The 16,391-nt window shown below is 35.9% G+C and overlaps 1 protein-coding gene across 1 annotated transcript; it reads right to left on the reverse strand.

The window, feature by feature from the left end:
* Positions 1-6,440: 6,440 nt before the first annotated feature.
* Positions 6,441-13,217, reverse strand: LOC123864722. The gene is made up of 13 exons (XM_045905345.1): positions 13,175-13,217; positions 12,781-12,873; positions 11,870-12,129; positions 11,414-11,534; positions 11,005-11,204; positions 10,380-10,491; positions 9,930-10,099; positions 9,587-9,695; positions 9,090-9,265; positions 8,392-8,512; positions 7,805-7,992; positions 7,125-7,233; positions 6,441-6,605 (listed from the first exon to the last, which is right to left on the reverse strand). The coding sequence occupies exons 1-13, from the start codon at positions 13,215-13,217 to the stop codon at positions 6,595-6,597; spliced, it is 1,713 nt and encodes a 570-aa protein (XP_045761301.1). The 3' UTR covers positions 6,441-6,594.
* Positions 13,218-16,391: the final 3,174 nt, after the last annotated feature.

Here is a 16,391-nt window from a genome sequence, read left to right on the forward strand (position 1 = left end):
AAATGGATTTTTCTGCAGACACAGGAGTAATAGGCGGTGGTGGTTGATGTACGTAGCTGGTAGCATGTGCATGAACAGGTTGATATGCTCTTCTAAATCCTACCGATGGAAGCGTGGGTGGTTTCGGTGGTGTCCAGGAATTCGGTGTATGTTTAGGGACATGATAGGTACTGGTATCCTGGTGTCTATTGTTTGTATAGACGGGATTTACTGACTGAGCTAGTCTTGGTTTCTGTGTTTGAATATCTGCGGGTAAATCCGTGTCAATTTTCCGCTCAAAAGTGACAGGAACCACGGAATCAGTTTTTTCTGTATGTTTAATCGGTCTCTCTTTAACTATTTGTGGGGGTTTTGGGTGATCACGACGTGGCAATCCAGTTGGTGATGATTTTAGACCCTGTTGATTCGGTGGTGAATTCGATGAAATTTTTGGCGAATCCTGTGGAATCGGTTCTGGCGGAGATCTATGAAAGGGCCCAATGTTGAAGTTTCCTTCCGCTACGAATAAAGAAAATATTCATATGTTAGTAGATCCACAGTTTAAAATATAAAATCCTTAATAGGTACTTAGGGTACCTAATATTATAACAATATGCTATGTTACGATATAGGTACGCATCTTTCGCTGAGGACATGAAAATGAAGATTATTCTTATTGGAAAATCAACGTTACCGAATTGAGAAATGTTTTTTATATCAAGTTCAAGTATGTAAGTATCAAGTTGTATTGGGACCTGCGGTCTATAAAGGCCCGGTATTCACCTAAGCGAAGATGGGCGATAAATTTTGCAGACCAATCAGATTATTTATACTTAGAACTAGTTGATCCGCCCCGGATAGGTACTTATATAATTATAACTAATGTGAAACCCGTATTGAATTGCACTGAGAAATTTAGACATATACCTGATTCCAAAAAAATTGTTTTGGGGTCTATATCGATAATAATGTTTCTTGCGATTAAAATTTTCGAAATATATTTAATGGACAGAAATCGTCAAGTTACAGTTTTATTTAAGTATAGATAATCTGATTGGTTTGCTGAAAGACTTCAAAACTAAAACACATCTCCCCGAGCCTAATATTATGATGGCTTGGTATGATCATCAATATAATTTTTAATGCAAAGCTATAATTACACAAAACCACTAATCATATAATTTAATAAATTAAAATCCCCGTCGCACTGAGTTTGTATTTATTTGGGCTAATCTCAAAAACTTTTCGGATTTTCATACGATTTCCACGGATTGAAAAAGGATTAATAACTAAGCTTATATGCTTTAATTTATAAACATTTTGCTAAAATAAGCTACCGGTATGTTGGTAACTACCTATTACGATTCATACGATACGGCCCACTGACAGACAGACGGACGTACAGAGGAGGCTTAGTAGAAGCACAGAGTAAGGACACAATATGTACTCATGTGGTAATATGAACCCGTTGGCACCCATTGGGTACCAACCAATCCACTCACTACTACTACTACCCAATTGAGTACTAGCACTTTAGAGTGCTGGTACTCAATTGGGTATTGAGTACCAGCACTCTAAAAAGTAGTCTCAAGCAAATAACACGATAATGAAACAGTAATTGAACATACCCAGTAACAGCGGTGGTAAAAACAAAACGAATATTGTTGGCACTATCATGATTATGATAATGCACTTGATGCCCCGTGAACACTCCGTAATGCACTAATGGTGAACCAATAACTATCATTCTTTTATACATAAACTATTGTTATTCGATTATAATTAGAAATAGTTGTCGCTAATGTTTTTGGTCATCTGCAAATGGTGAAGTCAATTAAAAGCGCACATTACAAAAAAATAAGAATGGAATGTCGTATGATTCGTTTCATTCATAGGCTATGTGCTCACCAATGTTGATAGAAAGCATGATTTGAAAGTCAATAATGTCAGATTGTCGTCTGACCAACTGGCGGGAAAAACTTGGAGGAGGCTCGCACAACACCGAGAGGAATGGCGTGCACGTGAGGAGGCCTATGTCCAACAATGGGTTAACAAAGGCTAAGAAAGAAGAAGAAGAATGTCAGACTAAAATGGACCTAAAAGTCCTTGATTCAAAGTTAAAAATTTAGTACCACCGTTTCTAATTTCACTATGTTTCTGCTTGGAGCGCTTTTTTTCTTTCTGTTTGGTTGTGTACATGGGCGAATGTGAAGTTTGAAACAAGGCTTTTAAGATCATGTGTTTTTCGATACTCGAATTCTATCAACGTTGGCGATATGTAACATCTCATACTAACCCGACTACATTATAGTGTGTAGTACATTATCTTAGGTATATCACTGTATTAAATAGATTGTTTAGGCATTTACACGCATTTTTTTCGCTGAAGAAATCTTACCAAATACATAGTGGCGCATACATAATATAGTACCATTCACACGGTGTTGCTTGTACTGCAAAAAACCACCTAACACATTTTACTGAAGTATTATTACTAACTAGATGATGCCCGTGACAACGTCCGCGTAGGTTTAGGTTTTTGGTTTTTTAAAAATCCCGTGGGAACTCTTTCATTTTCCGAGAAAAGTAGCCTATGCCTTTCCCTAGGGTGCAAGCTATCTCTGAACCACGTCAAAAACGGTTAAACGTGAACCGTGAAAAACGATCATACAGACAGACACAGGTATGATTCAAATACTTCATACCTAATAATACACGGCATCTAACTGAAACGCTAGTTTGTTTGGTCTGAACATTTTTCTAAAACCTTGGATCAATATAGAAAATTTAATATAGGATGCATGTATCGATTTTCTTTCTAACTTTTGTACATAAGACATTAAGATCTTGCGGTTTTCGAGTGGTTGAAACACCGCACCGCAGGAATTCTGAGGTTTTTTATAAATACTATAAAAGTTATTTTTCATTTTTAAAGTGGCCCACCTAATTATATTTAGGCACTTAGTAACAGTAGATTAATTGTCAAGTAGCTAAAACTAAAAATTTTGCTTATTAAAAATTTTTTTTTCTTAAATTAATTTCTCAACAATCACTATCAACGATTCCTAAATCCCCACGGCTTAGCAGTGCAATACCTTGTTGCGTCAAGATTGAGGAGTTGGAACCTATGAGTTCAATAATGTTGTAGGGTAGTAAAGTACGGATACTCCAGAGGGGTAGACGCCACATTTTCAAAAAACCTAGCTTTCCAAAATCACAACAAAGATTTAATCCATACTGGAAGTATGGATTAAATCTAATATTATACATGCGAAAGTGTGTCTGTCTGTCTGTCTGCTACCTTTTCACGGCCCAACAGTTTAACCGATTCTGACGTTTGGTACAGGGTTAGCTTATGTCCCGGGGACGGACATAGGCTACATTTTATCCCGGAAATTCAAAGAGTTCCCACGGGATTTCCAAAAACCTATCCGCTTAACCGATTTGTATGAAAATATATGGTACCGAGGTAGCTTGCGTCCCTGTAATTGACATAGGCAACTTTTTATCCCGGAAAATCAAACAGTTCCCACGGGATCTTTAAAAAGCTAAATCCACGCGGACGAAGTCGTGGGCATCCTCTAGTAGTTTTAATAAGTAGCTTAGGTACCACACAGCTTAATCCCCGCAGGTCATCTTGTAGAAAAAATTCGTTTCGCTTGGGCGTGTGATCATCTCCGCAGCGAACGGGACAAACGCTTGGTAATAATTTCAAACGTTACTATTTACTGTTGCATAACTTTTTAAGTACCAATAAATTGCGTTCTGGTTTTTAATGTCAATACACTGGTTCATTAAGTACCTACATACCGAATCTTCGTTTTGTATTTAATTTAGTTAAAAATGAAAGGGCATCTATCCCTACCTAAAGAGATGCTCCATATCTACCCTCCATACAATTTTACATTTAGTATGGCAGCGTATTTTTAGAATGTTTTATGTTCTTCTAGACCTACTATGTATTTAGACATATAGCTTTCATAGAAATGGATCAAAACGATCTTGGGATCAATGAAATAACGTACGGAACGTTAAAAGTTATATATTGAATTATTTTTTGTTGGAAAGGGTTTGCTAATTATGGTTATGTGACACATTTTGGAATGATGTTCAAAAGATTTTAAATAAAACATTTCAATATTATGTATTTTACTTATTTTATACCATTGGGCAACTATCCCCCTTGGCATTTTCATAGCGGGGTATCTATCGTTTTAAAAAAAGGCATCTATCCCCAAAAAATGGGTCTGCAAAATCAGACTTTCTGCAAAACCAGTAATTATTGTTAGGTCAACAGAAACTAGTCGTAACGTTACATGAAAGATTAGATAAACTAGCTATACTAACAGGAATTATTTAAGTTATTTTTTTTTAATTAGAACGCTTTTTCAAAAAGTGGGGCATCTATTTGTACCCCTATATTTATGCTTCGTACTTACAGTAACATTTTATCATTAACAGTTCCTGAATCCTCACGGTTTAGAGATGGTGTAACTTACATTTCCAGATTGGAGAGTTGGAACTTGGAGTTCAATCATGAAGTCACTACTTTAAAATGTGAATTCACCCTAAAAAATCTATATCTCTACGGCTTAGGCGTTTAGGACCCTGCAGCATCAGGATTGAAGAGTTGGCACCCGTAGTCGAATAATGTGATTGATACCTACAATAATATTTCACCAGTTCCTGTATCTTCATAGCTTAGGAGTGCTGCGTTATGCATCTTTATTACTACACATTACAAGCTAACCCTTGACTGCGGTCTCACCTGGTGGTAAGTGATGATGTAGTCTAAGATGGATGTAGGCTAACTTGGAACGTGTGACATATTAAACTGATATCTACCTCTTATCGGTTTTTAAATCGGAATGGTAAATCGCTTGGCACCACGGCTTTGCCGGTGTTTAACTAGCCACGGCAGGAGCCTTCCACAGACAAGACCAGAGACAACCCAGAAATTATAACTTCCCAAATTGCCGCTGCCTGGAATCGAACCCGGGACCTCTCCTTATAAGGCCACTGCACTCATCACTGCGCCACGGAGGCTGTCAATAAGAATCGTCAAGTTCGAAGAGTTGGGACCCTAAATGTAAAGATTTAGTCTATGTCCATCACCAGTTCCTGAATCCTCACGGGTTAATAGTCCTGTATCTACATATTTAGATATTTTATTGGGACCATCTCGCAAACTTCCTCTATTGAGCAAAAAGAAATTTGCAATCGGTTCAGCAATTTCGGAGAAAATAGTTTACATATTTATGTAGACAAAAACGCAATGAATTGAGAACCTTCTCCTTTTCTGGAAGTCGGTTGAAAAGTGTCTAACAAATAACTGTGTTACGGTGCCCTGTCTGTGTCTATCACCATGATTAAGTACTTGTATTATTATGGACTAGGAGCGCGTGGGGGCCAGACCTACGTTTTTTATCAGAGCTGAAAGTTTCTCTGCCCACTGTCCACAACATGGGTTCAGCGACTTTGGAGGTTGGATTGGACTATGGAGTTCAGATTATTGTTACTATGGCAAATAACAGACGTTTAAATAGATGTATAAAATTACTTTCCACTTTCGTCAAAGTATAAAGCTGAATAAAATATAAGAAAATCACTTCTTTTATTTTATTCAGGATAGTCTTAGAAATAACTTTATGTTTTGCCAGACACCATTTAACTTTAATAAATTGAACTAGGTATACTTACGTTATATATGTAGTTTGAAAGCTTGTTTGAAAGCTGAATTATGTTACTTGGGGAATTATCAGAAGATGCTTTTTAAGAAGCCAGACAGTTTCGATAGTTCTTATATCTTGCCAGATAGTTTGAAAGTCTGCTGCAGGTGCGAGTGCGATACAGTTACATACAGGCAGATGCGAACGTGAGTTAGGTAGCGCCGAGATTTTTAAGTAATTGATTTTTAATTATTGTGTCGATTGGTTCTCGAAAATTTCTTTGAACAATCAACAACTACTTGGATAAAGATAATTTGCATATATCTTTTCTTAAATCAATAAAACTAGCAGGCACAACTAGTTTTTAACCGACTTCAAAAAAGAGGGCGGTTCTCAATTCGTCGGAATCTTTTTTTTTTTAATGTATGTTCTCCGATTACTCAAAGACGCCTGGACAGATTTGGAAATTATTTTTTTTTGTTTGAAAGGGTATACTTTGCAGGTACTTCCAAAAAGGAGGAGGTCCCAAATTCAATGCATATGCGTTGAATATATTTATATTATAATATGGTATTTTATTTATGTTTTACTTAATGTTTTTTTGCCGCATGTATACGTGTATGCTGAAAATCTCAAATGAACGAGTACCTATATTCATATACATAACAAATGATTACCTTTAGGGGAGAAAAATAAAATTTATTACATCAAATGTTTGTAAATTTTTATTAATTAAAAATGGCTTTATGTTTATTAATTCAATAATTACAATATACCTTTACCCTATACATAACCAAAAATAAATTATTAATTAACCCAGCTAGTTTTGAAGTGATAAACGAAGAGGTCAGCTTCTAGTTCTACCGTCTACGGAACAATACTCGTAGCAACTTCGTAGCTGTCAAGTACGTAGCCGAGTATTGCCGTAGAGTAGAATTCGTAGCAACTACTTCCGATCTGTGAAATAAAAACACTTGTATGAAAATTTGTTTAGAAAACTTCTTTACTTATTCTGTACCGATGATATTAGGAGTTTCTACACCAAAGGACAGCTCGAAATCAGCCAAGAACTAGGTGGATAAAATGTATTTTATCATTCCTTAAATGCAAGCAACTCTGACAATGTATATACATTGTCAGAGTATACATACATACTTACATTGGCACATGTAATTTCAGACTTAAAGAATACAGCCTGTAGATATAATTGCGTAAACTTAATTATGTATGCCTTTACCTATTAACTTTTAACAGCCCACCCACTTAACCGATTTTATCGGATATAGAGATAGTTAGCATCCTGGAGGACACAACACAGGTTACTTTGTCCCGAAAACTCAAAGAGCTTCCACAGGATTTTCGAAAAACTAGCATTGTATGAATGTACCATCCAATATTATAATACATAAATATAATATACATAAATAATACATAAATATAATATACATAAACAAAATCAAGAACAAGAATACGTACAACTGCTGCATTGCGCACTTGAAGGATGATCACAAGGATACTCCGTCCATTGCACACGAGGATTAAAGTGAAGACCAGCAGGACAATTGTATGAAAGGGGTACGTGGTTCTGTAACAATATGATTAAGTTCAAAATGAATGAATATTATTAAAAATTACACTACAAGTTGTCCATGTAATGTAGCATAATATTGTCTGTGCAGATTATTAAAAATAAGCAACGCTGACCCAACTTAGTAACTACATAGATGGGTGGTCGACTTTGGCGTTTACCTCTTTGTGCTTTGAGAACGCGATTCACGAATATATTTTCTTAAAAATCGTAAATCTAAGAGTCGAAGTCATAATTTACTCATAGTCGAATCGTTTTCCAAGAAAGAATCGTTTTCATTCCAAGAAATTCTCTACCGATATGGCGTCATGGGTGTCGTCATCTTCAAAACAATGATTATGACATGATCAGATTCTAAGGCTAACTGTCGATTGCCTCCAAAAATTTGGAGGCAGTCGACAGTCAAATGGCCTAATATAGAGATATTTTAAGGGTCATAGCTTTATTATATTTATTGATGTCGGGCATACATAGTGATAAAAAGTAATTGGCTTAGTTTTAGATCTAGAACAACAAATAATAGAATAATAGAATTTATATGGAGAAGCTCGTATGAAAGATACTTTACCTTGCATTCAACGTATTCCTCACACTGACCAGCATACTCGAAGTAGCCATGTGGCTGTGGACACATGAAGCCCTCTATCGGCCTGCCTGGACGCGGTGTAGTTACTACTTTAGGCGCTGGAGTTGGCTCTGTTGTGGTGGTGGTGGTGGGCTCTGGTGTAGTGGTGGTGGGTGGTGACTTTGGAGAAGCTGGAATTTAAAAAAAGATTAAATTTACAATATGTAGTGGTAATTTTTACAGTGTGGACTAATCATTCTGAGGGTGACCAATGATCAGTAGTGAGCCAGCAATGAGTTCATGATGAAGTATTTCAACTCAGCATAAGGTTCATCAGAAGCGTTGCCAATGTGTTATTATAATTAAACAAACAATCCATACTTATAATATTATAAGTAAATGCGAAAGTGTGTCTCTTTGTCTGACGTTTTCATTGGTACAGAGTTAGCTTACATCCCAAGGACGGACATAGGCTACTTTTTATTCCGGAAAAGCAAAGAGTTCCCACGGGATTTTTAAAAACCTAAATCCACGCGGATAAATACATAACATGTTTTTGTTGGTAAGTGATATAGTAAAAAGGTACATACGAATGAAGGGTTCGTAGTCACATTGCACCTTTGAAGGATGCTCACAGGGATACTCTGTCCATTGCACCAGAGGATTGAAGTGAAGACCGATGGGGCATGTGAACATAAGTGGTACGTAATTCTGTAACAATATAATACGGTTGCATATGTATTATTTATTTATTTATTTATTATAATACGGTTGCATTAATGCGAACTATCAACATCGTCATTGTCATCAATCGATAGACGTCTACTGCCAGAGGTCTGTTGTTCCACACGTTGGCGTGTAACGTGGCGTTGATTCAGACGACCCAAGATTTGGGTCTTGGGTCGTCTCAATCAAGCAGCTCCCCGCGAATCGTTTGATGTCGTCTCTGCACCTAGTGGAGGCTGCGCTTTTCAGTGCTAGATCACTATTCTACCACTTTGGGTCACGGTCTATCGGTTTTTCAAACTATCTACTTTGCACCTCACTGAACTATGTCGGTTACTATTATTCGCCTCTTGATTTCCTCATTTCTGATTTACATGGATTACGTCAATGCAGGATGTGCAAATAACCAGCGAACGAAGACTAACACTTAAAAAAATATTCATACATAGATAATTCTATAATACTATGATTATTATTAGTTACACGTTAACCGCCATTATTAACTACCGGGCCTCTTCTCAAATAAAAAAATGTGATTCTTGATTATACAATTTATAGATACCTTGCATTCAACATATTCGCCACAATCATTACTTCGTTTGAAGTAGCCGTAGGGCTGTGGGCACATGTAGTTAGGTGTTTTAGGACGCGGCACTACTGCTGTTTCTGTGGTAGTTGGTGGTGGTGGAGTAGTGGTTGTTGTAGTTGTAGTTGTAGTTGTTGTAGTAGGCGGTTCAGCTGCAAAAAAATAACAGTAGTAAGTAAAGTACGCGCAATAAAGTACAATCTGAACACGAGGCGTATGATTGCGCATGTTGTTGAATTTTCTTTATCAATTCAATTATTATCAATACATTATTAAATAATTTTGCTATTAAAATAAACGCTGTGTAACAAAAGTAATTATATGTTAGTGAAAAGTAAATATCCTGCTGTATCTATTGTACTCCCTTTACAACCTTTCCCACTGCCAAGGCTTATTAGTAGAGATCTCTTATTGTTACAACTTTCTGGTACAAATAAATTTAAAAATAAATAATATCATAACATCATACGTACGAATGTCACATTGCACCCTTGAAGGATAATCACAAGGATACTCCGTCCATGGCACAAGAGGATTGAAGTGAAGACCGGCAGGGCAGGAGAAGGTGAGTGCTACATAGTTCTGTAACAAGATGATACGATGTAGGTACATATTTAGTATCCTTCAAATCCACACAATCCCGAAAGTAAGTATTCTTCTACGCAAGCGCGCGTCAGGTGCTTTAATTATATTGTTATCAGTGTATATCCATATTAGTCTGTTTGTTGGTTTGTACTTCAATTACGCCGCAGCGAAGAGATAGATTGGCGTGATTTTTTGCACAGAAAATTGAAATAAAATTAAAAGAAGCTTTACCTTGCATTCAATATATTCCCCACACTGATCGGTATGTTTGAAGTACCCATGTGGCTGGGGACACATGAAGCCATGGTTTCCGGGGCGCGGTGTGGGTACTAGTTTAGGTGCTGGGGTAGGGGCTGGTGTTGTTGTTGTGGTGGTTGTTGTAGTACTTGTTGTAGTAGTTTCTGAAAAAAAAAAATTTTTTGTACTATTGTATTTTAATTATTTGTATTTTTTATCAAAAGCATTTCGAAATTCCGCAAAGCAAAAGGAAGAGATTCGCGCAAGCTTTAGTACGGTTTGCTGTGTGAGTAAATAAAAATAGTCAGGTATATAAATCCATAGTCAATGACTATACTCTTTATGCGACTGTAAAAATCTTAATGAAATTAGAGGTAGGAGCAGTTTGTAATTTTTTCCTTATTGAAAGCTTATTGAAAGCTGGTTATTTCGAAAAGGACGTACCTTTTTTGACACATTGCACCCTTGCAGGATAATCACAAGGATATGACGTCCATTCTACACGAGGATTGAAGTGAAGACCGACAGGGCATGTGAACATAAGTGGTACATAGTTCTGTAACAACATAACGAAGGACCATTAGTAATAAGCAACATCAGTATCCGAATACGCAACACCATGAAATGATTATTATTATGTTCATCAGTCTGTACAGAATAATGTTTTTATTTGTTTGTTCCTTTGTGGCGCCCTAGAGGTTAAATGCGTGGACCAATTTTAATAAATCTCGCACCAATAGATTTGTCTTAATCCTGGAATTGCTACTGAAGATATCAAAGTAATGAAAATATAGCACCCAGACGCCATATTCGATGTAATATATTCGGTGGGGCATGATTGAATAGATCATTACAAATCATAGTTAGGTTTCCTAGACCATTTTTCCGATTAAATGGTCGTTTACGATTTTCAAGACTTTTTTCAAGCCAAGTTTTTTTTAAATAAAATTACTTCGTGGTTCTCAGAGACTCAATGCGTCTGGACTCCGGACCCTTGCACGAATAGAAGTCAGGGATTCAAAAACTTTTTAAATGACTTGTTTTACAAATCGATAATAGGAATCTTTACCTTGCATTCGACATATTCGCCACAATCATCGGTGTATCTGAAGTAGCCATGTGGCCGTGGACACATGAAGCCTTGTGGCCGAAGCACGGGGTATGATGGAGGAATTGTTTTCGGGGTAATGGGTGGTGGTGGTGGTGTTGTTGTTGTAGTAGTGGTTGTAGTAGTTGTAGTACTAGGTTTTTCAGGAAAACGAAGCTTTCCTGCAACAAAAACAGTAACATTATTACACCATTTTCTATTTTTATCGCTGGCTGAACGCCTTCCGTGGTTTGATCAACTAACTGATATAATATCAGTTAGAGAGAACTAAAAATGTCTTAAAAGCGAATTTATCTTCATAGTGTAATGCAGTTTTTAGTTTTTCTTTTCTGTACTTAGTAACAATAATATCGTTAAAAATATTACTTACCATAGACGGGTTCCGAGTTACATTGCACCCTTGAAGGATGATCGCAAGGGGACTCTGCCCATTGCAAATAAGGATTAAAGTGAAGACCAACTGGGCAAGTGAACGTAATTGGTATGTAATTCTGTAAAAAATATTTATTACGTATTAGCAAATGCTGATAATGAAAACCATAATGATATAAATAAGTATTATAATATTTTTAATTCACTACTATAAAAGGTAAACAAGTTGCTTCGCATAAATGCGTAAGTTTTTAAAATACGCATCATCTTGCTATCTGAGTGTTATTACTTTTAATATCATTGCTGCTAACTATAAAACTGTGATACAAGGTTAAAATCAAACGCTCTAGAAGGGTCTTCTCTCTGTCTGAAGAGCCGGACAAAGTGCATTTCTCCGAGTGTTTATTTTTGAAGTCAAGAAAGAAGGAAAATAGATAAGTTTTTATCGTTTTACCTTGCATTTAACATATTCGTCACAACGGTCGGTATATTTGAAGTACCCATCTGACTGTGGACACCTGTAGCCACGATGAACTGGATATTCCTCATAAGACTTTTCTGGAGCGGATGTTACATACAGTTGACTGATATAACGCTCGAGATCAGATTCTTTTTGTTTGCTTATGTCTTCCTCTGAGTCCGGTATGATCGTCGGCGCCACCCAGGGTGTACCTGGTTGGGGTTGGCGAGAGGCATCGCTTTCCGGCTGTGTGTCTGTTAATAAAAGGCAATATTTAATATCTCCCTAAAATGAAAGTAAATTACTATCATTTTAAAGCCATTGTTTTGGTCTCTATTTTACATTATTAATTTATTTTATTCATACCATCCTTCTCTAAAACAAGAATTTAAAGAAACTAAACTTTTAATAAGAGAAGTTAGAGAATTGTTAAAATCGGTTAAGATTTGACGAAGTTATGGAGTAACATCGATTTCCGTATCTCGAACGAACCCTATTGTTTTTTCGGGATAAAAACTATCCTTTTATTATATTAACCCAAAGTATTATTCATCCCAACAATAATCCTTAATAATAAGAACTTTAGAGTTAGACCTCTTTATCGATCGTACCACAAAACGTAGGTAAATATCTACTTACAAGGCATCTAACTCTACAAAATAAAGTAATAAAGTAGTTTGTTTCAATAAAACCCTGCCCGAGCTCAACACTGTAAGCAACAATATCCATCTTCTTTATTGATATATATTATACCTACTAGGTATACATGCTAAGCTCATTTCAAGTTATATGATTTATAAGACGAGTTGCAATTACCTACTGCATTTTACCTAATTGCTAATGGCGTTGATAATAGGTATGCATTTAGCTAATCTGAATTTCAAATAAAAAAAAGTATTTTTCACCTTCGTCTTCCATTGAATTCATAAATGTCGGCGCCACCCAAGGTTTCCCTGATTGAGGTCTGCGATAGTCATCGGTATCCAAACGTACTCCATCTGTTAATAAAAGGCAATGTAAAATGTAAAAACACACTGAATTAAAAGTAAATTACCCTCATTATAAAGTAATTGTTGTGGCTCCTTTTTCATATTATTAATTTATTTGCATGCATCTACGACTATAAAGCCGGGTACATAGGAACAGTAGTGACTTTGGTCAAGAACCACTCGCTGGCGATGTATTATCTAAAATGTACAACATTGCGTTGAAAGATATTTAAACGATAAAAAAAGCTTAGCTTTAGTAGCTTTGGCAGTTCTAATGATTTATGTGATATGGTAATAATGAAAAGAATACCCGGCTGAGTTTTTTTGTAGGCTCTTCTCAGATCAGGGCGCATTTGAAACTTTCGTTGCTTTAGTTTCAAAACGCTTTTACATATTCAACAATTAACTATCAAAAAATGTACAATGGGACCTACTTTTGAATAAAGGCTTTGGTTTCAATATCTAAAATAGATAATATATTATAAAAAAGCAATGGACATCTTTTTTAATTAGTAAAAAAAGAATCAAACATTAAAAAGTATGATAAATAAAATCAGTGGTTTCACATACCCAAAAATAACAGTGGCAAAAAGAATAATAAAATTTTTGACCCCAACATGGTTTTCAGTACACTTGATGACCCGTGGAGATTCTTCAGTGCACTGATATTGATTGAATAATGAACTTCGATATTTATATTATACATTTATCATATAAAATCTAGGTACAGTTACTATTAATAATTTTGGTCATTAAGTTGAATTAGTTAAAATATAATTATTATGGTATGCGACATAAGTTATTAAAATAAATCGATCACGTGCGAGTTGGACTCGTACATGAAGGGTTCCGTACCATATCGTTTTTTAATTTTGTCATGTTTAAAATTGTCATGGCAGCCATTTTGAGATTTTATTATCTGTTGTTATAGCGGCACTAGAAATAGCTATTCTGTGAAAATTTCAACTTTCTACCTATAACGGTTCACGAGTAGGGATTCGGTACTTGATTCGCAATCCAGCAATCCAGTTGGATCCAGCATGTTTTTTGTGCTTGCCCGATCCAGCATCTGACGCTGGATTCAGCGCTGCGGATCAGCTAAAAACAAGTAACTAACTTTATTTTTGCGTGTAATCATTGAGATCCCTTGGTTTGATTTCTTTGATAGGCTTCTCAAATCTGAAATTCACGAGATTACAGCCCGCTGACGGACAGACGGACGGACGGACCGACAAAGGAGTCTTAGTAATAGGATCCCTTTGGCACCCTTCTGCTACGGAACCCTAAAAAATAAATAAATAGGTACCATAAGATTGATTTTCTACGACCGCATTGCACGCCACACTAAGTACTTGACAGTAAAATTTCACCCTCCCTTTTTGCCAGATCTTTTTTCCAGTAATTTAATCCATGCAATCTGTGAAACCATTCCCTTAGGCAGTGTTTCCACTAGATTTCAAAATTAATTACACTGATCGCGAGCAATTTGCTCTTATCCATTGAGGAGTTCTGTTCTCCATCTCCGAAGATATTCATCAGATCTTCACCAAATTTATATGGGACCACCTGCACAGTATACCTACCCTTTCAAACAAAAAAAAAATTCCAAATCGGTCCAGGGGTCTTCGAGTAATCGGGGAACATACATAAAAAATAAAAAATATACCGACGAATTGAGAACCTCCTCCTTTTTTGGAAGTCGGTTAAAAATGTAAGTTTATGGGCGGCGGTAATTAACATCAGGTGACCTATCTGCTCGTTTGATCGCATTTTTTAAAACATGTATGTAGATACTTGGGCACGAATAGAACCCGCTCCATGAGAGACCTCTTGGTTCTAACTCGTTCATAACATCCATGCTAAACTTCTTTTAATATAGGAAGTTAGTTTATGGGCATAATACAAGGCCCTTGGTACTTAGCCTGACCACTTCAAAAATATGATTTTTGATTTATGATGAATCTAATCATATTCTGCATTTTGATACTTGTGTTCATTGTTTTTGGCGTAGTTACACTTCTGATCCAAATATTTTTTTTCTTTGATTTGGATATCACTGAATGTACAAACTTGAACTAATTTCCAAACACAACGGCCAAAGTCAGAAAATGTGTTAAAATTGTGCGGAAAGTTTGAGATTTCAATCGAAACTATAATTGCAGTAAAGTTTCAGAAGTTTTCATTCAGTTCTTTGCTCTTCTCATAAAATTTTATTTCGCGCAGTTATCTTATTTTGTTCGCCAGCTCTCCAATACATTATGAAAATTTAGATCTCTGAAACTACTGAACGTATTTAAACGAAACTTGGTACACTTATAGCTAAAACTATGAGTTATTATTATATACAGTTTTACAGTTGTAAAGTTTTATCCCGAAAAGCAATACGGTACATTCGAGATAGGGATAGATAACTTTTATTGATGTTATTGTAGTATAACTCCTTTAAACCTTAACCGATTTTAACAACTTTTTAGAAGGGTGTAACCTACTATCAAGTATGAAGGAAGTCTCATATAAAATTTAATGAAGATATGATGATATGATGATAGTTTCGGAGCTGGAGGAAGAACTCCTCAACGGGTTACTAAGTAGTAAATCGATGGCGATCCCTGTAATAGCGTTATACAATCTTTTAACCATAATACCTACATATATTTTCATTCCTTCCATATTAGTAGCAGGTTCACTTTGTTATAAAAAATTGGTAGATACTTTTCTCTGTGTAATTCAATAGAGTATCATTATCATCTAGGTTTACAAAAAAAAAAATTCAAAATTCAAAATGTTTTTATTCAATTAAACTTTTACAAGTGCTTTTGAATCGTCAAAAAATCTACCACTGGTTCGGAATGCCGTTCCTACCAAGAAGAAGCAGTAAGAAACTCGGCGGTTGCTCTTTTCAAGTACATATTCAATTTACAATAATATGCCATACTATATACAAGCAATTGCAGCGCCGTGTATTGCTGGAACGAGTCAAATCCAAGCTTTTTTGTCATTTAGATAAACATGTAATATAATATAACATATATAATCATACATGTTATATAATATAACATATTCATGCTTTTCTATGGTTATAGGTAAACCAACCCGGACGAAACCGTGGCGGAACAACTAATTTTTATAACTATGTTCCAAAAATTCATAGAAGATGTTATTAAGACTATTTAGAGTAAGAATTATGGCTAATTTTCAGCATTTCTGACTTTGGTAATTTAAAGTGATTCAGACCTTTGATACTCAAACTATTTCAGGACAGTGGTATAGTACAAGTTTTTTTTAAATTATATAGACTAGCGCTTGGCTGCAATCAGACCTGCTAGAAAGTGAAGATAGAGCGCGCTTGCCTAGAAGTTGCCTATTCACTCTTGACTTGAAGGTACCCAAGGTAGTCAGAAAAATGGCGACCTAATATTTTATATCAGGTATGATTTCATGTAGGTATTATATTTCACTAGCCGATGCCCGCGACTTCGCCCGCGTGGATTTAGGTTTTTCAAAATCCCGTGGGAACTCTTTGATTT

The sequence above is a fragment of the Maniola jurtina genome, chromosome 4 (genome assembly GCF_905333055.1).
Source record: "Maniola jurtina chromosome 4, ilManJurt1.1, whole genome shotgun sequence".
Taxonomy (NCBI): domain Eukaryota; kingdom Metazoa; phylum Arthropoda; class Insecta; order Lepidoptera; family Nymphalidae; genus Maniola; species Maniola jurtina.